Raw genomic sequence first — 27,719 nt, 5'->3', positions numbered from 1 at the left:
TTTCATACAGTCCCACACCTCCTTCATGTTGTTATCTTGCAGCTTCTGTTCCATCTTCCTTCTGTAGTCCTCCTTAGCCTCTTTCAGCTTATTCTTGAGTTCCCCCTGTACTCGCCTTAGCTCTGCCATGTCCCCCTCCTTAAACGCTATCTTTTTCCTATTGAGAAGGGTCTTGACATTACTGGTTATCCAAGGCTTGTTATTTGGATAGCAGCGTACAGTCCTTGTGGGAACAACAATGTCCATACAGAAGTTCAGATAGTCAGTAGTGCAATGTGTGACCTCCTCTAAGTCCTCTCCATTCAGTAGCACACTCCAGTCAGTGGACTCAAAGCAGTCTCTCAAAGCCTCATCCGCTTCCGGTGTCCACTTCCTGAAAGTGCGCGTGGCAACTGGTAGCCTCTGAACTTTTGGCTTGTACATTGGCTGCAAATGAATGAGGTTATGGTCCGACTTCCCCAGTGGGGGAAGGGGGGTGGCACTGTAAGCATCCCTCACGTTTGTATACACGAGATCTATTGTCCTGTTTTTCCTAGTTGGACAGTCAACAAACTGGTAAAAGTTTGTGAGGGTGGAATCCAGTGTAATGTGGTTGAAGTCACCAGAGATCGCAAAGAAGGCATCACTGTGCTGAGTTTGGAGCCTAGTGACTGTAGAGTGAATGACTTCACACGCTGCGTCCGGGAGGGCTTGAGGCGGCACGTAGACACAAACAACAATGGCGTGCGAGAACTCCCTCGGCATGTAGTATGGTCGTAGACTGACCGCTAGTAACTCCACATCCTTACAGCATACAGTCTCCTTCACTGTAACATGTCCGGGATTGCACCATCTATTGTTTATGTATAGCACCAGTCCGCCTCTCTTCTTTTTGCTAGAAAGTTTATTGTCTCTGTCCAAACGAGCTCAACGTTAGCTGGGGGGATATGGCTTGTTAGCCACGTCTCCGTAAAGCAAAGCAAACTACAATCCCTGTACAGCTTCTGATTTCTTACCAGGGCAGCCAGTTCGTCAGTCTTGTTCGCCAGTGAGTTCACGTTTCCATCGAAGGAACTGAGGGCTTGTGTTTCCACTTCTTCTCCCGACGCCTAGTCCTCACTTTAACTCCCGCTCTGCACCCCCGAAAGCACCACAGCTCCTCCGGGATGTTTACGTGAACCCTACCAGCATTCCGTCGTATTGCAAGCAGCTGATTCCTTGTGTACACAAGTTTGTTACCGCTGGAGCATTGTAATAGATCCATATCCATAGGATAGAATGAAACACTCCTCAAAGTGCGTAATCAAAAAAAAGTTGCGAAGTAAAAAAAGTAAAAAGTAAACAAAAGACGGTAAGAAAAACACAAAGACATGGAGCTACCTCGACAGGCTGCCTCTCTCGACGGCGCCGGAAGTCAGAGTCACCAGTGGCTCTTTTGCTACATTGATGGACCTCTCGGACGAAATGGGTTGGCGAAAGATGAACACATTTTTTTTTTAAATGACAAGGCTTTGTGGCAAATATGTAGGTCTATCTGAGTAATTTAATATAACTTTCCACCTCACTTCACTCCGTAACCGTAGCCTGCATAATATTGTTACATTCGCCTGCTGTAGGCTAGATAAGGAAAATGTCAAAAAGGAAACGTCAGTGAGCACAGCTAAGTTTAGTATTGCTGTGTTAACCCTGTTCCACTTGCATGTGAAAAATCTTTCTCACATATGAAAAATATAAAGACAAACCTGCGCTCACGTTTAAGGGCAATTCCATGCAAAACTGTCTCATCCATAACGCCAATACAATGCCATGGTATTTAGTTGGCGTTATGGATATGACAGTTTTGCGTGGAATTGACCTTAAATGATGACATTCCAATTCTTGCATGAAACTTCACCTCACTGAATATGAGCCAGCCAGACTCCAAGGCCATCACCAAATCTAATCTCTAGTAGGCCTAATGTTCAATTTCGCCAATGACATGTCAACGAAAATTGAATGTTGTGTTGTTAACTATGATATTACTTTGCAAACCAAAGGACACTGGGAAAGTACCCTGGAAATCCAGAGTTCTCGCAAGAGCACAATAGAATTGTCTCTGCGAGACACCCTGGCAATGAGCAATGATGCACGTTACTTTTCCCCCTTGAATCCCGGTGAACCAGCTAAACTGATGAAGACAGTGCTGCAACGTTGGAGGACAGTAAACATTGTTTGTAGTGTTATCCAATTGCGTGCAGTGAGATTTTTAAATGCATGCTTGTTGCCGCCCCTCGAGTTCGCCCATTACATTGTTCGTGGCCAGACCCTTAATCTTTCTAGATTACCAGGGTCTGGATTTTCCAGGCTAAGTAGCGGGTGGTGTTTAGCCTACAAGGGAAGCCTAAAGGCCTATACTTCCGTCATTCCACTTTACATTTCAAATTACTTGCACATTACTTTTAAAACTAGTAGAAAATGTATTTTTATGACATGCTTTTTGTATTTTTATTATTTTAAAAACAAAATCAAATCAATGCAAGTGTTAGGATGGACGGCAGTGGAGGCAGCAATGATGGTAGCAGACCAGGAGTAGGAGGGCCCACAATGGGAGATTTATTATTCCCAAAATTCCAGAGGTGCAAAAAGTATTTACAGTGACTAAATAATAACAACAATGAAGAAAAACTTTTCAAAAACAAGAAGCGATGCACTAATATATATGTGCAGGTAAATTGGCAATACCAAAATTCACTGGCCCAACACACAGCACAGAGAATGTTCTCTCTCAAAGCCCAGAACATACTCAACACAAGTTCCATTCTGCCCCTATAAATAGGCTAAAACCCCACCCCTAGGCTATACCAACATATGATTCAATCAATTAACCATGTTACACATGAGAAATGACAAAAATATACAAAATATATTGCAACACATTTCCCGTGACAAATTCATACTATCATAAGCTTTAATGGATACAGAAAATGTACTACTTAATATCATTCCTGTAGCACATTATTTCCCCCCTGTGGCTCTCCTATGCAATGGTAGCCAACCATACCCCACTACCTGAAATAGGGGAGAAGTTGCACCACTTCCTGTTTGCCAGTGGGACAGCGTGAACCCCTTCTAAAGGTTGGCTACCTTTCTATTGAAATTATTGTCAACCACATACATTCCACCAATACAATAAACACATAATTTTAGATGTAGCATGTTATGCGTGTCGTGATGTTAAATACACTGTTACGTTGCCGGTAGGCCTTTCCCGACAAACATTAACAAACATCTTAGCGAACGAACGAACAAACGACAAACAGCACAACTACGCACATAACAAATAGAACAAACAACATATCAACTCAGACAGCTTATTCCATATCATGTTGTAATTATGCCGGCATATGTGTGGAACAATGATGAATGGAAGTTGTGAATGTTGCGGGTTATGTTTGTCAGTTTATTGATGTGCATGCGTAACATTCGTGATCTCAAAGGTGTCCACCGGCATGGACTCGCGCCGTGACAGCAAGTATTAATAAATTGCACAGATCTGGGTAGCTTAGAGTCTGCTGAAAAAAATAATATATGGCACTTACAATGACCAGGGTAAATGCTTCTAACTAAAGGTAGTGAAAATGCCCTTAAAACAGTCTAGGGTTCTAAGGGATAACCTTTCTTGTTATATGAAAGTGGATATTACTGCTCATATTATAGTATTCATGAATAAACAACAAACAGAAAATGGTCATATCTTTTAAATAGATATGTTACAAAAATTGGTAACACTTTATAATAACTGCACACAATTCATCATTTATTAAGCCTTTGTTACTTATAAAGCCTTTGTTACTTATTAGTTAATTGTTCATCATTAGTAATTTCTTGTTCATACATAATTTATCAGCAGTAAAGCATTTGTTCACACAGTTATAAATAGTTTGTTCATAGTAAATAAACCTATATCTAAAATATGTTTATACATTATTGTTAATACTTAATAAATGATGCAATAATATGTTTTTGATTAAGTAATATTTCCATTATTTAACAGTTGTTACATACACATGCACTAATGATTAGTTAGGGTGAGGATACATATTTTATAAACCACTTCCTAATACTATAATTAATAATTAACTCAGGAGTGGCTAGTTAATGACATTTAGTGAGCTCATCTAAAGTGAGGACATTTTATGCCTTGCAACACATTTACAAATGAGTTATAAAGTTTACTCTTGCATTTATTCATTTAGCCGAAACTTTCACCCAAAGCGACTTACACATGTCAATGAAATTAAAGGGCAAGGCCACATTGGTGGACACCGGGGCTTGAACCCCCAACTTTATGGGTTACTGCATGTTAACCCGGCTCCCTATCCACTACACTACCTCTGCCCAGTGGTATTACAACAGTCTATTCAAAAATATATAGATATGCGTGTTTACTATGAACACATTTTTAACTGTGTAAACATGATTTACAGATGAGAATTAAAGTAGGAATAATGCTTTACAAACGAAGAATACAGCATTTAATAATAGTTTACAGATGTTTAATAAATGCTTAACAGTGTGTAGTAGAAGAAAACAGAAACTCTTGCATAGTTATAGGGGTTTCTGTCTGGGCCAAGGTAGTGTAGCGGATAAGGAGCTGGACTAGCATGCAGTAGCCTGAAAAGTTGGGGGTTCGATTCCCGGCTTTCACTGTTATGTCAATGGCCTTCAATTTAATTGACATGTGTACGTCGCCTGTCTGCTAAATTAATGAATGTGAATGTAATCTTTACAACTCATTTGAAAATGTGTTGCAAGGCATAGAAAGTCCTCACTTTAGATAAGCTCACAAAATATCATTAACTAACCACTTGTAACTCCTGAGTTAATCATGAATTATAATATTAGGAAGTGGTTTATAAAATATGTATCCTCACCCTAACTAATCATTAGTGCATGTGTATGTAACAAATGTTAAATAATGAAAAAAAAAATACTTCATCAACAAAATATTATTGCATAATTTATTAAGTATTAACAATAATTCATAAACATATTTTAGATATAGGCTTATTTACTATGAACAAACCATTTATAACTGTATGTACAAATACTTTATTTTTGAGAATTAACATAGGAACAATGTTTTACAAATGATGAACAAAGCATTTTGTAATAGTTTGCTGGTTTATAATAAGAAAATGATTTCATTTATAAGTGGTTGTTTCATTACTTATTAAGTATAAATCATGTACTTACAAACATATTTTTTGGATAGGCTTATTACTATGAACAAACCATTTATAAATGTGTCAACAAATGCTTTACTGGTGAAAAAACCATTAACTAATAAGTAACAAAGGCTTAATAAATGATGAATTGTGTGTAGTTATTAAGTGTTACCCAAAAATGAATAGATATGTTTATTTGTTTGTATGAAAAAAAACAAGTAAATAATGACATGTAAGGTTACACTAAAGCCTAATGATGTGACACTTTTCCCAATTTTGGCTCCTAAAGACCCAAGGAAATACCTTAGAAAATGCTATGCTTTTGTCTGGTTTGTTCTAATCTGGTTAACACCAGACCACTTCTCAAATCTCAATTGGAATTTAGAGTGAGTCTGTAAAGGCTTTGACTTGATTTAAGACTTCCAGGGGTGTAACCAGTAGTGAAATTAAGCTTGAATGGGTGCATTAAACTCTTACCAAATAGTTTCAGAAGTTCAGCAATCAAATCTCTCTTGTAAAATATGGTTTTAAATGCAGTTCTTTACTCAATTCCAAATAAAATACACGTCCATATCTATTTAACCCTGTCACTACCAGCACAAACATTGGTTGTGTCGAAAGCACTGTTCTAACAGTCATCGTATCAAGACTGGTCCATAAGTGATTGTGATTGGTTCCTGGATATTTGGGAAATTGGAAATGGGTGGAAATGGCCTCCTTGCTAGACTGACCTGCAGAGCAAATTCAAATTGCACCATCCAATGGGTTCTCCCAGGCTAGGTCTGTCCCCTTCCTGACAAAAAATGCTGATAACCTACCTATACCTATGTTTGCCTCATATATATATATATATATATATATATATATATATATACAATACCAGATACAAGTTTGGAGAGACTTAGAAATTTCCATTCCACTCCATTATAACCCTAGGAATACCAGTTTATATATTTATATATTTATATATATACTTTGTGGTGTACTTCACAGGAAACTCTGTGTGATGTCATGGAGAGGGCACCTGTGGGTGTTCATTTGGCCTTTGTTGGTTTTTCCTATACTGCTACTAGGTAACCTCATCAGACATAATTTGCAGGTATTTCCCCATTATATTTTCTATCACAGATGTAACTTACTCATTCGTTGCTTATTTTCAGTGAGACTGGTGCAATGGACCGCAGTCACAATATCATGATGGAGATTGACCACCACCAGATAAAAGAGTGTCACATTTTCCAGGAGAAAGTGGTAAGAAAGTGTACTAATCTGCATGGCATTTTATTCAACAATATTAGCATGGTTTAACAAGGTATGTGGAATCTTTCAGCATCAGATGTGGCAGATGAGAGAACCACCCTCAGCAGAGAAGCACCCTCTAGCACTGGGACTGGCTCCTGCAAATACGCAAGACACTGAGAAGCACAGAGAACTACATAAAGATGAGCTAATCAGGTGTGTAGTGAACTATTGCAGATGCAGCTAGCTTTGAAATAATATTTACCAGTGAGACAAAATAGTATGACCAAGTTGAATTGAATAAATAAAGGAAGGAACATATTGAAGAAGGCAAAATGTCCTGATAGGAACATACTGAACAAAGCCAAACTAATAGCATGGCTGTGACTTTGAACTAAGTATGTAGAAAGGAAACACTGGGTGGGTTTCCCACACTGCAAAAAATGAAATCTAACCAAGTGTTATTAATATTTTATTAAAACTGCAGTTGGCAAGATTGGTAACACTTTACTTGACGGGTGAGTTCATAACACATTCATAGCAGCTGTCATAAACTGCACATAATGCATTCATGACTGTTTCATGAGACATGACTCAACATTCATACCAACCCTTTCATGAATGTGGAAGACACAACGACGACAACTTGTTAAAATAAAAGTCCAACAATCGCAAAGCAGCATTGTCGTTTTTCTCTTCAGCTTTTGTAAATATTTCATGAATATCTTATCTAAGTCTACATCGAATGTCACTTTACTATACAAGTTGTGAAGTATGCTTAATGAGTTTAACACTTGGAGGTAAACTAGCCTACAGCCTAGCCTACATAACACTTGGAGGTAAACTAGCCTACATTCAGCTGACCCGCATTTGTGTAACCTGGAACAGTTGGACATTCCCAGTAGAGATAGATAGATAGATAGAGATAGATAGATACTTTATTGATCCCCAGGGGAAATTCAAGGTCTCAGCAGCATACATACAACACAAACACATTCTTTAACAGCAGAAAGAGTAATTAAAGTATATAATATAAAAACATAACTAAGCAGTAAGGACAGTAGAAGATAAAGAATATGCTAAATATACTAAAATACAAATTATACTAACACTTAATACAATATATAAAAATATACTAAAATACAAATAACAAAATTACAAATTATACTAACACTTAATCTAAATCAATTCTAAAAACAGTATCCACATAGTGGTGATTATTAAATCAGAGGCGCTTGCAATGACTGAGGCAGGGACTGAGCCTGTGATTCTCTGTGCATAGTAAGGTATGGTAAGGTGCTCTAAGGTGCTCTGTGTGAATGAGTGTCATGGTGGTAGTGCAATGGTGATAGTGGTCATGGTGATAGTGCAAATGAGTAAGTCAACAGTGCAACAATGCAGAAATAAAGTAAAGTCTATATATCTATATATTTAACTATTTAAGAAAATGTATAAGTGTGACCACAGTTCGGCTGTGGCATGGAGGGGGGGTTATGCATATGTGCTAATGTGCTAATATAGCACGCAAACAGTGAGGCATAAAGACAGTGGTACAAGTGGCTAGTGGACAGACAGTACCAAACATGGAGGGGATGAAGAGGCAGACAGACTATGCAGAGATGTCTATCTCTCCTCTTCCCTTAAGTGAGGCATTGAACAGTTCAATGGCCCTGGGGACAAATGACTTTTTCAGTCTGTCAGTTGTGCAAGGCAGTGAGCGAAGTCTCCAGCTGATCAGGCTCTTCTGTTTAACAATAGTGCTGTGGAGTGGGTGACACTCATTGGCCAAGATGTTGATCCGTTTGTTCAGGGTCCTTTTGTCAGATAGTGAAGTGATACACTCCAGTTCAGCTCCCACTACAGAGCCAGCTTTCCTTACCAGCCTGTCAATTCGCCCAACATCCTTCTTCCTTGTGCTTCCACCCCAGCATACTACTGCATAGAAGAGGACGCTGGCAACAACAGACTGGTAGAACATCCTGAGGAGCTTACTGCACACATTGAAGGACCGCAGCCTCCTCAGGAAGTACAGCCTGCTCTGCCCTTTCTTGTAGAGTGCATCAGTGTTGGCTGACCAGTCCAGTTTATTGTCCAGGTGGAGACCCAGATACTTGTAGGTGCTAACCACCTCCACATTGACCCCATCAATGTGAACTAGTAGCAGAGTGGGCTTAGACCTGCGGAAATCCACCACCATCTCCTTGGTCTTTAAAGTGTTAAGTTGAAGATGATTGAGTTTGCACCATTGCACAAAGTCCTCCACCAGGCTCCTGTACTCCTCCTCCTGCCCGTTCCTGATACACCCCACAATTGCAGTATCATCAGAAAACTTCTGAATGTGGCATGACTTCGGTGTTGTAGCAGAAGTCAGATGTGTACAGGGTGAACAGGACTGAGAGAGCACAGTTCCCTGTGGCGCTCGGGTGCTGCAGATCACAGTGTCAGAGAGACAGTTCTTCAGTCTGATCTAACTGTGGTCGCCGGGTCAGGTAATCTGTAATCCAGGTTACCAGGTGAGCGCCCACACCCATCTGCAAGAGCTTGTCTCCCAATCTGAGGGGCTGGATGGTGTTAAAAGCACTTGAGAAATCAAAGAACATGATTCTCACAGCACTTTTCCCTTGTCCAGGTGGGAATGTGTCCTGTGTAGAAGATAAGTCGTCCCGCCCACTTTCTCCTGGTAAGCAAACTGTAACGGGTCTAGTGCCCAACCTGGGGTCTGAGCATGCCTAAGACCAATCGCTCCATTGTCTTCATCACATGTGATGTAAGCACAGGTCTGTAGTCATTAAGCTCACTAGGGTGTGGCTTCTTAGGGACAGGAGTGAGACATGATGTCTTCCACAGTGTTGGAACTTGTGGTGGACAGACCACCGCCATTGGAGCTGGAGCAGGGGAGTCAAACCTGTTGTAGAAGTGGTTCAACTGGTTAAGCCCTGTCCAGGTCCCCCTCCACAGAGCTGCTGTTCTTCTTCAGGCCAGTGATAACCTTCATGCAGTCCCATGTCTCCTTCAAGTTGTTTTCCTGCAGCTTCTGTTCCACCTTCTTTCTGTAATCCTCCTTAGCTTCCTTCAGCTTGAATTTGAGTTCCCCTTTGTGGCGCCTCAGCTCTGCCATGTCCCCCTCTCTGAACGCCATCTTTTTCCTGTTGAGAAGGGTCTTGACATTGCTGGTTATCCAAGGCTTGTTGTTGGGAAAGCAGCGTACAGTTCTGGTGGGAACAACAATGTCCATGCAGAAGTTCAGGTAGTCAGTTGTGCACTGTGTGACCTCCTCCAAGTCCTCTCCATTCTGTAACACACTCCAGTCAGTACACTCGAAGCAGTCTCTCAGAGCCTCATCCACTTCGGGTGTCCACTTCCTGAAGGTGCGTGTGGGAACTGGTAGCCTCTGTACTTTGGGCTTGTACATTGGCTGGAGATGAATGAGGTTGTGGTCTGACTTTCCCAGTGGGGGGAGGGGTTTGCACTGTATGCATCCCTCACGTTTGCATACATGAGGTCTATTGTCCTGTTTTTCCTTGTAGGGCAGTCAACATACTGGTAAAAATTTGTGAGTCCAGTGTTATGTGATTGAAGTCGCCAGAGATCACAAAAAAGGCGTCAGTGTGTTGGGTTTGAAGCCTTGCGATTGGTGGAGTGGATGACGTCACACGCTGTATCCGGAAGAGCTCGAGGTGGAACGTAAACACAGACATCAATTGCGTGCGAGAACTCCCTCGGCATGTAGTACGGCTGGAGACTAACCGCTAATAACTCCACATTCTTACAGCATACAGTCTCCTTTACTGTTACATGTCCGGGATTGCACCATCTATTGTTAATGTACAGCACCAGTCCGCCTCCTTTCTTTTGCCAGAAAGTTTACAGTCTCTGTCCAAACGAGCTACACTGAAGCCAGGCAGCTCAACGTTAGAAGTGGGGATATGGCTTTGTTAGCCACGTCTCCGTAAAGCATAACAAACTACATTTCCTGTACAACTTCTGGTTTCTTACCAGGGCATCCAGTTCGTCAGTCTTATTAGCCAGTGAGTTCACGTTTCCCATCACAATCGATGGAACTGAGGGCTTGTATCTCCACTTCTTCTCCCGGCGCCTCGTCTTCACTTTTACCCCCGCTCTGCAACCCCGAAAGCACCACAGTTCCTCTGGAATGTTGTCGCGAACACAGCCAGCATTCCGTCGTAGTGCGATCAGCTGGTTCCTTGTGTACACAAGCTTGCTGTCGCTGGAGGTTACATCATAAAACAAAAACATTTTTATGAAACAAAAATTATTTGCTTGACCATGTTCTGTCACTTTGGCACTGGAGTAGCCCATTGACTCAGATGTGACGTGATCAGGTAAGAACTTTGGAACAAAAACGGCAATGCTGCTTTGCGATTGTTGGACTTTTATTTTGACAAGTTGTCGTCGTTCTGTCTTCCATATTCATGAAAGGTTTGGTACACATGTTGAGTCATGTCTCATGAAACAGTCATGAATTCATTATGTGCAGTTTATGACAGCTGCTATGAATGTGTTATGAACTCACCCGTCAAGTAAAGTGTTGTTGTTTTTTTACAAGTGTTTGTAAAAAACTGCACTTCTACCTCCACCTAGAGCCTGTTATTTGTTTTGCAAAAATCCACAGCTCCCGGGTCTGGTCCAATTAGAGCTGGGCTGTGTGAGATCTGACTGTCAATCACAGTCTGGTGCAGTCCCCTCAATCTGTCAGACTTGCCAACTGCAGCTTTAAGGTCAACAAATCTATTTGGTATTGTTTTTAGTATGTTGAGACTTCTTTCGAATGATTCTCGAAAAATCATTTTGACTTAATTTAAGAAAACTTTGACTTATTTTAAGAAGTCTTATCAAGACAAGTTTACTCAACGCACTGGCAGACAAATTTGCTTGTTTTCAGGATGAGACGTCTTAAAAGAAGTCAAACTCTTTTTAAATGATGTCAAATGATTTTAGGAGAAAGCACTAGGTAAGTCTCTTTATACTGAAAACAATCTGAAGATGATGAATAAATAGCCTAAATGAATAAAGAGTAAGACAAAGCAAATAGCCTAGTAGCATCAGTGTTTCCTCTACGTTTATTTCAGCATGGCGGCCCACCACGGTTTAATTAATACCGCCACGGTATCAGAATCAGGGCAGACGCACAATGTAGTTGCAGTTGCTTTTTAAATAATCCTGCCGACGTATCCTCCCCTGCTGGCTGCCGCTCACATTGCAATTTAACAATAAGTAGCCTAAAACTAGTCAGAGGTTATTATGGCCCGGTATTGATGTAGCCAGTCAGTAAAAAATAACCTTAATTATGCAGGTTGAGAGTCGTTCTGATGGTTCTACAACACTTTCTGGGTCGTTTGGTGGGTGCGGTTAAAACAGGGTGTGGTTTGATAGTCTCTTGAACAATGTGTTTGCTCGACCGTTTTATTGTGAGCTCTGTATGTGTTTAGCTTGGTTTCTTGATGGCTAGCTCGCTAGCTAGTGGGGGTTTAGCGTAGCAGTCACTTGCTACCGAAGCTACAGTGGGAGCTATGTCGTGAAAAATGCGAGCCCAAATCTGGCAAAAACCCAGAAACAGCGAAGGAATAACCAGACCCTGCATAGGGCTTCTTTAACTTTCTTCTCAGTGTTTCTTTAGTGGTGCCATTGCTTCAGAATTAGGGGAGACGCAAAATATTGTCTGGAAGCATAGTTGGCTAAATGCCCTCCGCTGGCTGCTGAAAATTGCAGTTTAACAATAAACAGCAATGCTAATCCGAGGTACCTGTCTAGTTTTATTCCATAAATATGTTGTTTTATAGACGTTAGTGCCATGCGCTATCAAGAGCTTCCATGTGCTATGCATGTTTGTCAACATCGCAAAAACTACAATTTTCACACAACTTGATGGAAAGGTGTAGCCTAGCATAGGCTAAGGAAAACCCATTCATTTCTGAAGCTGATCATATTGAAAGTATTTCCCATATCGTAGCCTATTAGCTCGCTCGCAACAACAGCAAAAATGAAACTGGAAAGTGGATGTCTCCACAAAGACACCACTGTTACATTAGATGTGCACTCAATCGTGAATCGATGCAGTAAAAAAGCAACGACTGGTAGTAACAAAGGTGAATTGATTAAAGCAATACTTGGCCAAAACATTTTGTATGCACTCGCGGTGATGGAAAACATCCCGGGAGTGACACCCGACCCCCAGCTTTTTCATACTAGCCTTGTAACCTTTTTTTTTTCCTGTGGGCTGCCGCCACTGTTAAAAAAAATTTAGCGGAAACACTGAGCATAATGACATACACTATTTTCACAATTTCATTTGATTTTCATGAGACGTTACATGTAGTTTTGGTTGTTGATAGCGTTATTGCATCCCTTAGTTACAATGCACAATTATTCCCTCGCAATAGAGTACCGAAGCCATGACGTAGCGTTGCCAAGGCAGCAATTTCACTGGACCTAAACAAACCAATCCAACCATTGAAATCACCATTAGCGGCGGCTTTCTTAATCTAACAGTGATTTATTTGCATGGCTAGGCCGATGCCCGAGGCACCCCCATCGGAAAACTGTGGGTAGCATCGGCTAACTAGCGAAAGATTTCTGAGTGCAGGGGACAAGCCGAGATGAGCTATGAGACATACGTTCACACTCGGTATCATGTTTCATCATCATGATTCAACACACTTTAGGTCAAAATCACACCGGAATTCTCCTTTAATAGGGGGAGCCCATCTGCGTCTCGCTGGCTGCAGCTCTAATGTCAATGCAATGTTAATGCAAATTAAAGCAGCTAATAGGATACCTGAAATAAAACCATGCCAATCTCTAGGTATGGTGAAGGTATGTGATGATGTGTGGCTATTTTAATTTCAAATTTCAAAGGGAACTTTTTTAGGATACATAGTATCCTGGATCCATGAAATAACTGGCCTTTAAAAATCTGTATGGGAATTTAACATAGGGGTATGATAGGGGTATGTATACTTATGATTTGGAGACATTTTTAATTAAGACATTAACATCAATTTTCAAAAGATGATTTTTATCCCTCTTTTTAGTCAACTTTTGCATGGGTATGCTAAGGGTATGTAAACATACAACTGTATTTATATTGTTTACTGATAAGTCAGTGACTTCCATCCCTCTAGAAATTACTAGATTAAGGGTGTTGCCAAAGTTGTGGGTGGACACATGCTGTTTTAGCTCTAAACTGTCCAAAACATTGGCTTTAGCATCAGTCGTCTTATTGATATGGATATTAAAATCGGCATTTACAACTAGAGAATGTAATTCCGAGGAATTACCAGTGCATGAATATGCAAAACAAACTTTTATTTGGAAACAGTTGTAGGCAGAGTAAACAGTTGAGTCATAGGCAGGAGTCATAGTTGATGACAACTAACAGTTGGAATGGCTGAACAGTTAAATAGTTGACTAGTTTAAATTGTTAAGGGAATTATTGCAGTGAGGACTTTTATTGGTAACACTTTAGAATAACATGTGCTTATTAGGTATTAGCAGTGCATAATCGAAGAAAATGTTGTTATTGATTCTATATTCCCATAATGTTACCAGCTATGCTTTTTACAAATATGTCTCTGATGGAAGAGTGGTGTTTAATTTCCATAATCTTTGTTCAGTGAACGCATAAAACAGTTTGTCAGTTTGTCAGCAGTCTAAAGATATTATGCCAGATTTGTAGATAGTTGACAGTGGGTGCATTCAAAGTCGCAAACATAGGCAAACGTTCGCAATCAATTTTAAACATGTTTTAGTTTGCCTTGAACAGAGGCGAACATTCGTGGTCTGTTGATGCATTAATTAAGTGTGCTTGCAAAGCAGCACACTCATTGTTCTTCTTAAGTTTTATTATTTTTCCCGTCTCCCAAATTTTTTGTCAGCCCTAGCGCCTAGGCCCTTTGAGACAGAGACACCGTTCCAACTTTAAAACGTCAGGTCAGTACCGGTGTAAGTTGGACGCGAAGATGACGTCAGGTGGGCGTGCCGTTCGTCCGCCATATTGGATTGAACAGAAAGCTTAAACTAAATTTTCACAGGTCACAAATTTGATCCGAGCATACGAAACTTGGCGTACATTATCCTTGGACCAAGCCTCACAAAAAGTTACCGGAAGGATTTTTGATTTTCGAAAGCGTTTGCCCGTCACAGCCAAAAAAAACAAAATCGGCGGCGAAGCTCTGAAACAGGAAGTCGTCCATATCTCAGGAACACTGTCACATATCGATACCAAATTTTGTATATGAACTGGGGACTCCAGTGTGAGGGTGCATAAGCTAAAAAAAAAAAAGAAATATTCTAAAATTTGGCAAACCATCCATCCATTTTTGGTAACTATCACCTTTCACATTTGCAGTTGTACTGCTATAAATGCCTTCCAAGGATGCACAATGTCTCTGGGGAGCCACAATGTCTCTAAGCAGCCTTGCCCAATCATGAAATCCTTGCTGTGCCATGGGATAGTATGGACTTACGAACTGAAATAGCAAGGAGAACAGTAGCTATATATAGCTTACATAATAGAGTTGTTTTCACATTGACGGTATTCAAATAAAAATGTTCCTTATTGTTAAATGTCATGATGGGAGAGTATTATTAAAAATGTTACAAGTATGCAAATTCATATATTTACGGGAAATGAGGTTTTACTGGGTTGTTTTGTTGTAAAGACATGCAAGGCATTCTGGGCCATGTAATAGACAAACAGTGGTCGGCAGCGTTAACTTGATTTCCTGTATTAATATGAATAGGTGTTTCTGTAAACCTAGAAACAATAAACAGCTATCTCTGTTACAAAAACGAGCTGGTAATCGCTCGTTGAAGAGGGAACTATGATAAAAAGATTGTTTTCCTAAAAGCATGGAGTTGAAGAAAGAATAAACAAGCAATGTCACGTTAATGTTAAATAGCCTACCTATCTGAACGCTAGGTGGCAACTTTGTATTACATTTCACTAGTGTAGCCTATACGGTGTGAGATTCACAAGTAAGGAAGGTGCAAATATTATGTAATTTATCATGGGAAATTATTGGAAATGTTATTTCTTGTTTATTCTTGCAAAACCACACACATCCATTCGGAATCACACATTACACATTTAATACTGAAAGACTATCATTTCGTTTATTTGATGTCGCCTAGCAACACAGCCTTCAGAGCAAAGATTCTAGAACAGGGCTTCAGAGAGACACGTTTTGAGTTTGTGGCCAAGAACCTAAAATATCGGTTTCCATGTGCTGGATGGTGTGCGTCCTTTATGAAAGTAAGTGTTTTATACAGTTAACGTCACAGACATAATGAGTCATGTTGTAGTGGTCAACATAAATGTGCCCCTTCTGTTATTAGAATGCTAAGCGGAGAAGCATGCTAAGCAGAGATTTAGTATAATTAATTTCTTGTGTGGCTAGCTATAGGGAGGAGATGTATGTTGCTAATTGGGATTTATGTTGTTTAGCGTAATGCCATGGTCATTTGATATGAGATGCTTGCACTCGTAACTTCGTCATGTGTAACTTTAGGACTGCTATTTTTTTTACTAACAGTAATTCACGAAGCACTTTAGCCCTAAAAGTACAGTAGCACCTACGTCTGTGACAGCTTAAGGGAACTTGCATTGTAGGCATAACTAAGGGATGCAATAACACCACCAACAACCAAAACTAGCCTACTCATTGTCAACATGTACATGAAATGTAGCGTTTCATGTGAATCAAATTAAAATGTTTTCTTTGCAAACGTAGGCATAGGCGTATGGTGACAGATTAATTTAATAATGCTGCTGTGTGAATCACGGTAAGCGTGCAGGAAGTGGCCACTTCTTAATGGGACCCACTGTATGGAAGTGGGCTAAGTAAAATAGAGATGTTTTAAATAAGATAAGGTTAATCAGAATTCTACGATATGCCCGCTTGACAACGGCAGAGATAGAACTGGCCTTTGGCCATAGCAACCATTCATTTAGAACGACTGGCCTTCATAGTAACCAAAGATCTGAGCTGTGTTGCAATGTGAGGCAAAGTATAGAACGGTGATGAAACATACAGAGACAGGTCAAGAAATATAGTGCAATGTAGACAGTAGTAAACAGTTGATTTACAGACGGTGGTTTAGAGTAATATGAAGTATTCCTTTATTCTGAGATAGGCTACATCAATAGGCTCTCAAAACAACCCCAGGCTCACAAAACAATCCCAAACAGACATAAGGTCTTTATAGAGCAAATCCATATAGATTATTTGTCAAATAAACCAGTAAAACATAATTTGTGGGATGGAATATATAACATTCACACTCATAGCTCATATTTTTTTTTAAATAAATCAGTGAAAAAAGTATCCTGACAAACAAGCAGCTTTTAATGCCTTGGTCATATTTCATAATTTCAATTCCTCTGTAGGTTACCTGATAGCCCAGTTTGAGAGGCGCAAGACGCGTGACATTATTTATTTTTTGCAGCCAATCACTGCTGTCATTTTATTTTATTGATTTGATCTCAGTCATAGAAGCTAAATTCGAAGGCAGGCCAAAGGTAAAATCCAACGAATCGCATTCAACCCATAAGGCAATAGTTGAATAGAGCTTTTGAGGTATTGCCACTGCTCCAACACTGAAAGGCACTGTTAGAATGCTTGGATCAAGCCAGGTTCAGCATAGCGTATGTCACTGTCTGCTCACGTTGGTGACCGGACCAGGGCACACTTTCGCAGTTCCCGCCGGAAATGCAGTCTAGTTAAACACTACTTTTCCATCAGAAGCATATTTGTAAAAAGCATAGCCTAGCTGGTATGATATAGAACATTATCGGAATATAGAATCATTATGAACATTTTCTTCAAAAACACAGATAGGAATGTGGCTCAGTCAACTAACTGTTAGAAATGAATTGTTAACTTCTTATTATGCACTGTTAATACCTAATAAGCACATGTTATTCTAAAGCGTTGTGGGCAGAGGATACAGTTGGCGGGAGTCACAATTGATGACAACTGACAGTTTGAATGGCTGACCAGTTAAACAGTTGGATAGTTTAAATTGTTAAATTATTTAATAGGGAATTATTGTAGTGAGCACTTGTATTTTGAAACAGTTGTGGGCAGAGGACACAGTGGACGGGCGTCATAGGTGATGACAACTGACAGTTGGAATGGCTGAATAGTTAAATAGTTGGATAGTTTAAATTGTTAAATTATTTAATAGTGAACTTTTGTAGAGAGGACTTTTATTTTGAAACAGTTGTGGGCAGAGGAAACTCAGGACTCAGTACTTGATAGAATTTTAAAGCACCCTTGCCATTGGGACGGTGCTAGGCGAGATTCGATGACGTAACATCCTTGAAAGAGCGGCTTTGAAGGACCCATCCTTGACTTTGAGAAACGGTCCCGGATTGTATGCTTAAAGCCTGAGACAGTGACAGTTGCTGCAGGTGGCCTGAACCAGAGCCTTATAGATAGAGTTGCGACAACTCCATTGACGCTAATGTTCCATTTTTTTCCAACAATGGCGGCCCGTGGAAGCCTCAAATAGTTTCCGGAAGTTAACAATTAATAATAGTAGTATGGAGCTAAATTTGTCTCAATAATATTTGTATATTATGTATATTATATGTATATATGCTCGCCTCATCTAGAACATCTAGCGATCGTCTGTCGACCCTTCTACCTGCCCCGTGAGTTTACTTCGGAAATATTTAACGCTGTCTACATTCCTCCACAAGCCAACACAGATGCTGCGGTTTCAGAATTGCAAGAAGTGTTAAATAGACAACAACACACGCACCCTGAATCTGCGCTTATTGTGGCCGGTGATTTCAATCAAGTACATCTGAACCGGTCCATGCCTGAATTTATTCAACACATTCACTTCCCTACACGTGGTGACAACACACTGGATCACTGCTACACACAGTTCAAGAACAGTTACAAAGCTAAGTCTCTACCAGCTTTCGGAAAATCAGATCATGCCGCTGTCTTCCTACTGCCTATGTACAAGCAGAGAAGTCAGACGGACCCCCCAGTGACGAAGGAGGTCAAGTGCTGGACTGACCAATCGGAAGCCAGGCTACAGGACGCCCTTAGCAACGTTGACTGGGAGATGTTCAAGACGAACTCTGCTGACATCAATGAGTTTACGGAAGTATCATTGAGTTACATCAATATGCTAACTGATTCCATCATCCCAACTGTAAAGATCCGAAGCTTCCCTAACCCGAAGCCATGGGTGGATAGAGAAGTGAGAACGGCATTAAAGACACGCACCATGACTTATAATGCTGGGCTTATTTCAGGGGATATGACGGATTACAAAGCAGCATCTTATAGTTTACGCAGAGCTATTAAAGATGCTAAGCGGCGCTATAGAGACAAAGTTGAAGCTGATTTCTTGGAGGGCGAACCATCACTGGCTTTGAAAGAAAGTCCCCTCCTATGATGAATGTGAGTAAAGCCCTCCCTGATTAACTTAATGCTTTTTATGCTCACTTTGACATGAAAAACACAGACTATCTTGCACTAGCTGCAGCATGTGAAGCAAATGAGGATGCATCTTTCTGTGTCTCTGAGGTCGATGTGAGCAATGCCTTTAGGAGGGTTAATTGTAGAAAAGCTGCTGGACCGGATGGAATTTCTAACAGGGTTTTGAAATCCTGCGCTGCTCAGTTAGCTCCTGTGTTCACTTATATCTTTAACACATCATTGGCTCAAGAGACAGTTCCTACTTGCCTCAAGCAGTCTGTTATTGTTCCAGTACCGAAAAACAAAAGTCCATCATGTCTGAATGACTACCGCCCAGTAGCCCTGACGTCTACAGTGATGAAGTGTTTTGAGAAGCTTGTGAAAAACATTATCTGCTCATCCCTCCCTGCCTCCTTCGACCCCCTCCAATTTGCTTACAGAGCCAACAGGTCTACAGAGGATGCCATCTCAAACCTCATGCACACCACCTTAACTCACCTGGAGGAGGGGAATGGGAATTATGTGAGGATGCTGTTCATTGACTTTAGTTCAGCATTCAACACGATAGTACCTCTCACCTTGGTCACAAAGATGAAGGCTTTAGGACTGAACACCACCCTGTGTCACTGGATATTTGACTTCCTCACCAACCGTTCACAAGTGGTTAGAGTGGGGGGTCTGACATCTGACTCTTTAACCATCAGCACTGGTGCTCCCCAAGGCTGTGTTTTGAGTCCACTGCTGTACAACATCTACACACATGACTGCAAAGCCAACAGTAGTCATACCTCCATCATTATCCTCATCCTCAATATGTTCTGAAGAAGTCCAGACAACGACTCTACTTCCTTCGTCAGCTAAGGAAATTCAAAGTTTTTACATCCATCATGAAGGCCTTCTACACTTCAGCGGTTGAGAGTGTTATAACTGGTAGCATCATCACCTGGTATGGGAACTCCACAGTTAGAGATTGTAGTACTCTGCAGAGAGTAGTGCGCTCAGCTGAACGTACTATAAGAACTCAACTCCCTGCTCTACAAGATATCTATTCCAGAAGAGTACTCCTAAGAGCCTAAAAGATACACATCCTCTACATACTTACAGCACACTGCCCCCACCTACCCACACACACACACACTACACACACAGTCACTGCTCCACTCCCCTTCCGCCCACACACACATCTTCACTGTCATCACTCACATACATCATACATACAGTACTCTGCAATAGTAAGTCCCTTCACCATACTTGCAGTTAAACCCTCCCCTCTCCCCTACATACACAGCACATTGGGGCAGCCGTGGCCCACTGGTTAGCACTCTGGACTTGTAACCGGAGTTTTCAAATTTCCCTCACGGGATCAAAAAAGTATATATACTATACTATACTATACTATTGTCTCATGAGGAAGCTTCTCCAACACACATATTGACACTGCCCTCTCCCCACATACACAGCACACTATCCCATCTCCCCTGTCATCCCCCCAACACACACACCAAGACCCCTGGCAGTTGGGTTAGCCCCTTGAGCCGTGGATCTGCCCAAGGTTTCTTCCTTGGTAAGGAAGTTTTTCCTTGCCCCTGTTGCTCTTGGGTGCTCCTTGTTGGTGCCCCCCGCCCAATCCCAATCCTCCCCCACCTTTCTTATGCAGCCCTTGCCACTTAATCTACTAAACCCCTTCTACTGCACCCCAATAAATAATAAATGCACAAATAGGCTGACACCAGACATAATTTCACTGCATTTCTTACTTCCAGTAACTATATGCATGTGACAATAAACTTCCTTGTATCCTTGTATCCTTGTATATGCGCAGAGGGGGATCCACAAATATTTCTTGATTTGCATGTGTGTTTTGATATCTACAAATAAAAAAAAATCATATTTGTAACTCGTATATTGATTTTTACAAATATAGATGTGCATTTGTAAATAAAATGCCATTTGTAAAATCTAAAATTTCATTTGTGAAATGTGATTATGCATTTGTGGATCACCAGCACACGCATTCTTCGCTTTCCAAAGTTACGTGTTTTTGGGACATTCTTTGCATGAAAGTTGCACAAATCCACACGTAAAAAAATCATCTGGGTCTGGGTGGCTCCTCTGCTGCAAAGATTGTCTCAAAAATATGTGTGCTCATCCACAAATGCGAAAACGAAAACTGTGTGTGCTGGTGATCCACAAATGCAAAATTAGATTTCACAAAGGCAATTTTCAGTTTTACAAATGCCATTTCATTTACAAATACACATCTACAATTGTGAACCAATTTACAAGTTACAAATATGATTTTTTTTTTATTTGTGGATATCAAAACACACATGCAAATCAAGAAATATTTGTGGATCCCCCTCTGCGCATATACAAATATTATTGAGACAAATTTAGCTCCATATAGTAGCAGTTACATCAGTATAGACTGTAGCCAACATTTCAGACTCAGATTTACATTATTGGCTCATCTGAATAAAAATAATAATAACAGTAATAGTAGTAAAGTAATAGTATTAATAGCCTAATCATAATAATCAACTATGTAAGTATCGACTATAGCAGCTTTTCTGCTGCTAAGTTTTTTATCAGTTCCTTATCAAATAAATTAAGAGGCTAAAAGCCCAATAAATGTGCCACACCATGATAGCCTAATATAAGATAAACCTAGCGATATCCCCATTCAATTAGGCAGCACTAGGCTACACCACAAACAAGCTGTCATTAATGGCATGACGTTTCTTGGGTGTTTAGCTTTACTATCAAATGTCAACATCATCATTTTAAGGCTATGGCTTTAAGTGTTGTTTCACTTTAAAAAAGGGCAGCAAAAGTGGGATATAGTGCGACTGCTATATTTGAGGGAGCTGCAGCTGTTAGCATCAGCACGGTCATATTATTACAGTGGGCACACTAGCCCAGTGATGAAGGATCATGTAAAATCCCCATCCCCAGAAAGTTTCAAACCAAGCTTGCGCTGATGCATGATCACTGATTAAATTGCATTAAAATTTTCTGACATAATGAGCACAACCATTCCCAGGTGCTTCTATCTGTCTGAATCTCATATTGATCTCTTTAGTCTAGCATCTTAATGCTGTATCCACAGCCCGGTGAATGACAATGATGACAAAATGCTGTCCATGTTTAGATAGATTAGATTAGATTATAGGTTAGGGCGGACACAGTTTTCTGTGAATATCTCGAGAATTGTAGGGCCTAGGACAGTGGTCCCCAAACTACGGCCTGCGTGGTAACAGTGGTAACAGTGGTCCCCAAACTACAGCCCACCTCATTTTGGGTGGCCCCCCAAAACATGTCCGTGGTATATAGCATCTGGCCCACACAGGAGTAGGCTACGACATCGTCAAACTATAACCTCGGTAATTTCCCCATTCACATGTAATACTCTTTTTGTCCACTGGTGGTTGTTTTGGCGCTGTTTCGCGTTTGCCATCGAAAACGGAATGAAATGTAGGCCTACCTGTAAACAATGTAAGAGGCCTATGCTGACTGCATCAGTGCTCAAAGTATTCTAAAAGTTTAATTATTTGTTAATAACTAACTAACTTTTATTCAAGTCATATTTCTGGGACTTTCTGGGATAATTATTTCTATTTTTTATTCACACGTTCAAATGTTCATACAGAGTTCAAAGTTCTCATCAGGTGAGTGAAAGTTAGAATGGTGGTCATTTCAGATGTGTTTGCCAGCACTTCATAAAACTCTCATAGTTTGATACTGTAACTTCAAATTATTTGTAGGATATTGCTTGTTCACAACTTGAGCTATGTATGCAAAGAAACAGTCTTTTTATTAGTATTATTTCATTTGAGCTACATTTTACACTGATATGGCATGGTGGCAACATAAACACAGCTAGCAATGGTATTAAAATGCAGTAGCCTATAATTAAATGTAATTGAATATTCAACTAAGGTAGACTGCTGTTGTGGTAGACTGCTTATGGTTGATATACTCCGAGTCTCTGGCCCTCTCTTAGAGCCAGGCATAATGAGCTGGCCCTCGGAAGAAAAAGTTTGGGGACCACTGGCCTAGGAGGACCACCTTTTTTTGTATGTTGGTCTTAAGGGGTCATGTCAACCCATCCCATAACCACTCATTTCATGTATAGCGCCACCTACAGTGGGCATTGCTTTCAAATGGCCACTTCAGTCGCGCATTACGCGGCGTGAAGCTGCGTGAAACTTTAGTACCACTTTCAGCCACTGTGCGTCGCTCTGCCACTGTACACTGCCACTTCCCTCCCCATATTCCACTGATCACACATCAGACATCAGGGGTGCGTTCCCCAAAAGCTAACTACGTTAGCAACTAACATGGTTGAAACTATGTAAGTACGACAAAACTGTTTCCAAACGATAGTTTGAACTATGGTGGTGGAACTTACATAGTCCAATGCATCGTTACACTATGTTAGTGTTTCCCAAAACCATAGTAGCAACGAACGTTCGCAACCACTATCGTAAAGTTGTGTAGTTACAACTACACCTCTCGACCTGTGGTAGAATGCTAGTAGAAGCATAGTTCCGGGGATCTTCATGTCAAAGACGTCACTGATGCCAGTTATTTGTTTGCAAATTAATAATTATACATATATTTAGATTTCTAATTGATACTTACACTTCTAACCACCATACATCCATATCTTAAAATGCCCAAGGCAGAAAATACATAAATTAAAAGTCAATTTGCAGCCATGTGCACGTAAGTAAAAGTCACACACTTGCAGATAATAATAAGGTGGTGCGCACTTTTTGACAAATCAGTTGAGAATATGTAGCCTTTGATTTTCATGGGGGGGGGTCCTTGTTAGTTTACACAAACCAGGCCGAAAAGGCTGATTCTGATTTTGATAATATGATCTGAACAAAAGATAAACTTATGTAAACAACGATGTGAATATTGTTGTCAAAATCTTAACCCAGATTCGAACTCTTGGACAGGGAACTGCTGTGCAACGGTGGCTGTCATCAGCCGGCCTTAACGCAATGCGCCACAGAATTATGTGCAGGTGCCCGTTCACGTGCTACTAAACGTCATTAACCACCTTAGTCCAGACTACTGAAGTTTGGAAACTATCATGGTCCAAACTTACAAAGTACTATGTAAGTACGACAGTTTTGGGAAACAGTCGTAACTTACATGTTGGTTAGTTGAACGATGCATTGTGTTAGTAAAAAGCTAACCTCCGTAGTTGTACGGGAAACGCACCCCAGATCAGCTTGTAGGCCATTAGCAATCTGTTTATTTTATTTTATGAAGCCTATACAGTAGATCACTTGCCAAATTCTCACTTTCAATATACAGATGCAATAGCCATTGGTCAAGTATTGAGTATAAAGCAATTAAGATAGTAGCCTATACAAAAAGTACTTCATACTATCATAAAACTTCGTTAAAACGAATAGCATTTTGCAACTTGACAAAACACTGGATTAAATATTGTAGGCACAGGAGAAAACTTGTACATCCATTGGCCCATTGGGAGATCACATGCCAGTTGCCTCTCCCTTCAGTGCTATGACTCTGTTAATGACTTAGTCCAGATGGTCTATGTATTTATTGCAACGTTCGGCTGTGAGTTTGTTTCGCCAAAAAAAACTCTATTGCAGATATCAATGCGTTTTTGTTCATGGGTTTGGCCTCACACCAGAGGCTTAGACAACTATGACCCACATTTTGGTTTGGTATATTAATTTGCCCTACTTATTGACTGCAATTCAGTCAATTGACTGCTTGACAGGTTATTTTTATTTTTCTGTACAATAAACAATACATCTGCTTTATGCCGCAGAATTACGCACTTGGCCAGCCTATAAAACGGGCACATTTTGGAGAGAATAGAGAATGTACGCACGCAAGAATCTGTAGGCTATTTGTGGTGGGTTACCAGCAAACAATGTTTAATGCATTAACTCAAGACACATAATGCGTGTGAAATAGCACCATTGAGTAGCCTATGCGAAATAGCCTTAAAATCGTTCCGGCACCACTCTCTTGACAGAAAACAACACCATTGGATTTTTTATATAAAAATTTCAAAAGGCTATGGCTTGAAAATGGTCAGAGATAAAGTTCTACTGTAAATATAAAAACCTTTGAGTATAATCAAAAGTTTATGGAGGGGGTAAATGTACCCATCTAATCTGTCAAATTGTCAGTGTCAATAGACGATCGATCATAATCTCCAAAAGGCAGATATTCTCCTTCAGAATTGAAATAGGTGAATAACATAGCCTACCCATGACTTCATCACGCGTGAACTTTTTTTTCAACATTTTGCGTCGGCCTATATTTCTGCTTCAATTTGTGCAAATCTATGGCCTGCATTGTTTCCGCGTCATCACAGTACAAACAAATGCACGTCTTCGTGTTTCTCGTGTGTAATACAAGTATTTCCTGAAAACTTTGTGCAGCGAATTTGGGCTTGAATCAAAGCTCTGGATGTCTAGCAACTAGAGGAGGAGAGTATCTATCGTCTATTTTAATCAGTGCCATTGTTTGTTAAAAATACCCTCAAGGGCCGAATTACATTATTATTTTGACATTAGGTCGCGGGCCGGACGCGGGCCGGTAGTTTGAGACTCCTGCACTATAGCATTGCTCCTCATTGCCTTACTCCTTTCCTTTTCAGAATGTTCTTCAGTGAATTAGCAAGATACCATCAGAAGGAGGTCATCCCTATGTTCCCCGGGTCCTATGTTCCCCTATACCAACAATCATAAAACACCTGTGCGCGCGCTCTCTCTCCCCTGCGCATGAAGCTGTCTGCGTGTTGTAGGCTAGATTTGCGTGAGTTCTTTCTATCTGCTTTACTTTTGTGAGTTGCGACCACCTCGGCTATGTTATAGACGTTCTATGAGGTACCAGTGTTTAGATGTGTCACAAAACAATAAACTTGGTCAGACTACTTTTAAAATGATATTCAGGGCTATATACATTTTAAACATTCGGGGCTGAAGACCCGACAAAGCCTTGCATTAATTCTTCAGGTGGGAAGTGTCAGGAATTCTTATACAAGAGACGCTCTCATTGGTGGTTAGTATATGGAGTAGGGGATTGACAACGACATAGCCAATCACATTATGAGAGATGCTGAATTTAACATCAACTGCTAAGTTTGATTTTAAAGTAATGTAAATTTAGCCGGAACTGTAAGCTGGCACACGTGGGTATAATAAATGCTAAAAAAAATAAATGCTAATGAAGTAAATTTGTGACCATCATTTATCTCCTGTAACTCCGTGATAACAGGACGTAACAGGAAGGCATTTGGCTGAGCAACGGAGGTTAATATGCTCTATATTTTGTCCAAATCATGTCTGTCTATCATCGTTGCACTCGGAGAAAACCGGAATGTTTAATTTGTCCTGCGTTTCTTCTACAGCTGCAAACGGGATTCACTCGCAGTTAACCAAATATTTCTTTATTAGGGCAGGGCAGGCATATTTCTGGCTATTAAATTATTTCTAAACCAGTCTGCTAAAGTCTGTAGTGAAGTCTGTGTAGGGTTTTCCAGGCTCCATTTATTTTTATGAGACACCCTGCTCACAAGAGACATCTGCCGGTTGTTTGGGTTGTTGCAGCGTCGTTGCAGCGTCACTGGAAAAATACAATTTAAGTGTGATCCCGCGCACGGACCGTGAGGGAAGCTGTCCAAATCGAAGCAATGCCCACTGTAGTTAAAAATCAAAAAGCAAAAATGAGATGTTGGAATCGCAGGCATCTCTGACCTGACATGGTCAAAACTACACAAAACTGGAAGTGTAGGATCATTATGACACCCTCTGAATGCACGCCAAGTTTTTTGGAATTCCGTTCATGGGGGGTCATACCATAAATTGATTTAAGTTACTGTACACCAAGTGGCCTGTAGGTGGCTGGACACAGTTTTCTGTGAATATCTTGAGAACCATAGGGCCTAGGAGGACCACCTTTTTTGTATGTTGGTCTTAAAGGGCTATGTCAACCCATCCCATAACCATTAATTTCATATATAGCGCCACCTTGTTAAAAATGAAAAAGCAAAAATTAGGTGTTGTAATCACAATATCTCTGGCTGACATGGTCAAAACTGCACAAAATTTAAAGTGTAGGATCATTATGACACCCTCTGAATGCAAAGTTTTGTGGACTTCCGTTCATGAGGGGCCATACAATAAATTAATTTATGTGTACATTTAGTGACTGTACACCAACAGTTTTCTGTGAATATCTTGAGAACTGTAGGGCCTAGGATGACCAATTTTTTGCGTATGTTTGCCTCCAGGGACCATGTTGACCCATTCCATATGCACACATGTGCAAAAACAGATACACACGCACACACATACATTCACAGTAATCATATGTATAACACATACACACACAGTAGACATGTACGCATGCATGCACATGCACAGTAGACATGTATGCATGCTTGCACACGCGCACACACACACACACACACATAAACATAAACACGTACACGCACACATGCAATTCAAGAATCTCTCAGAATTATGAACGGGCAAGATGAGGTTGGTGAGGTGAGGTTGTATAAAATGTATTTTACATGTGAAATCTATGAACTATGTTTTGGTACTTGTTGTCTAGCAGATACCAGTGAGAATTGAGTGTGCATAATGCAATTCAGTGAGAGTTAGAATCATATATGTCTTTCACCTTTTGTTTTTAGCCAGCAGCCAGACCAGCAGATACCATGACTTTGCTGAATTATTGAAGCTAAGCAGGCTTAGTTAGTACTTGGATAAGAGACCTCCTTGGAAGAGTAGGTTCCTGATGGAATGGTGTTGGTGGCTGGCCAGTA

The 27,719-nt window shown here is 40.5% G+C and overlaps 1 protein-coding gene across 5 annotated transcripts in view; it reads left to right on the top strand.

Moving 5' to 3' along the window:
- The window catches only part of LOC125291179 (myotonin-protein kinase), a 164,637-nt gene that overhangs the window by 104,140 nt on the left and 32,778 nt on the right, over positions 1 to 27,719 (top strand). For all 5 annotated transcript variants that reach the window (XM_048237789.1, XM_048237788.1, XM_048237787.1 and 2 more), the window contains exons 9-11: positions 6,180 to 6,259; positions 6,347 to 6,437; positions 6,517 to 6,641. In XM_048237789.1, the coding sequence (XP_048093746.1) occupies positions 6,180 to 6,259; positions 6,347 to 6,437; positions 6,517 to 6,641 (296 nt within the window). The remainder of the gene's footprint in view (positions 1 to 6,179; positions 6,260 to 6,346; positions 6,438 to 6,516; positions 6,642 to 27,719) is intronic.

Source organism: Alosa alosa, chromosome 2 (assembly GCF_017589495.1).
Source record: "Alosa alosa isolate M-15738 ecotype Scorff River chromosome 2, AALO_Geno_1.1, whole genome shotgun sequence".
NCBI classification, from domain to species: domain Eukaryota; kingdom Metazoa; phylum Chordata; class Actinopteri; order Clupeiformes; family Clupeidae; genus Alosa; species Alosa alosa.
This window is presented reverse-complemented; position numbering and strand designations above follow the sequence as displayed.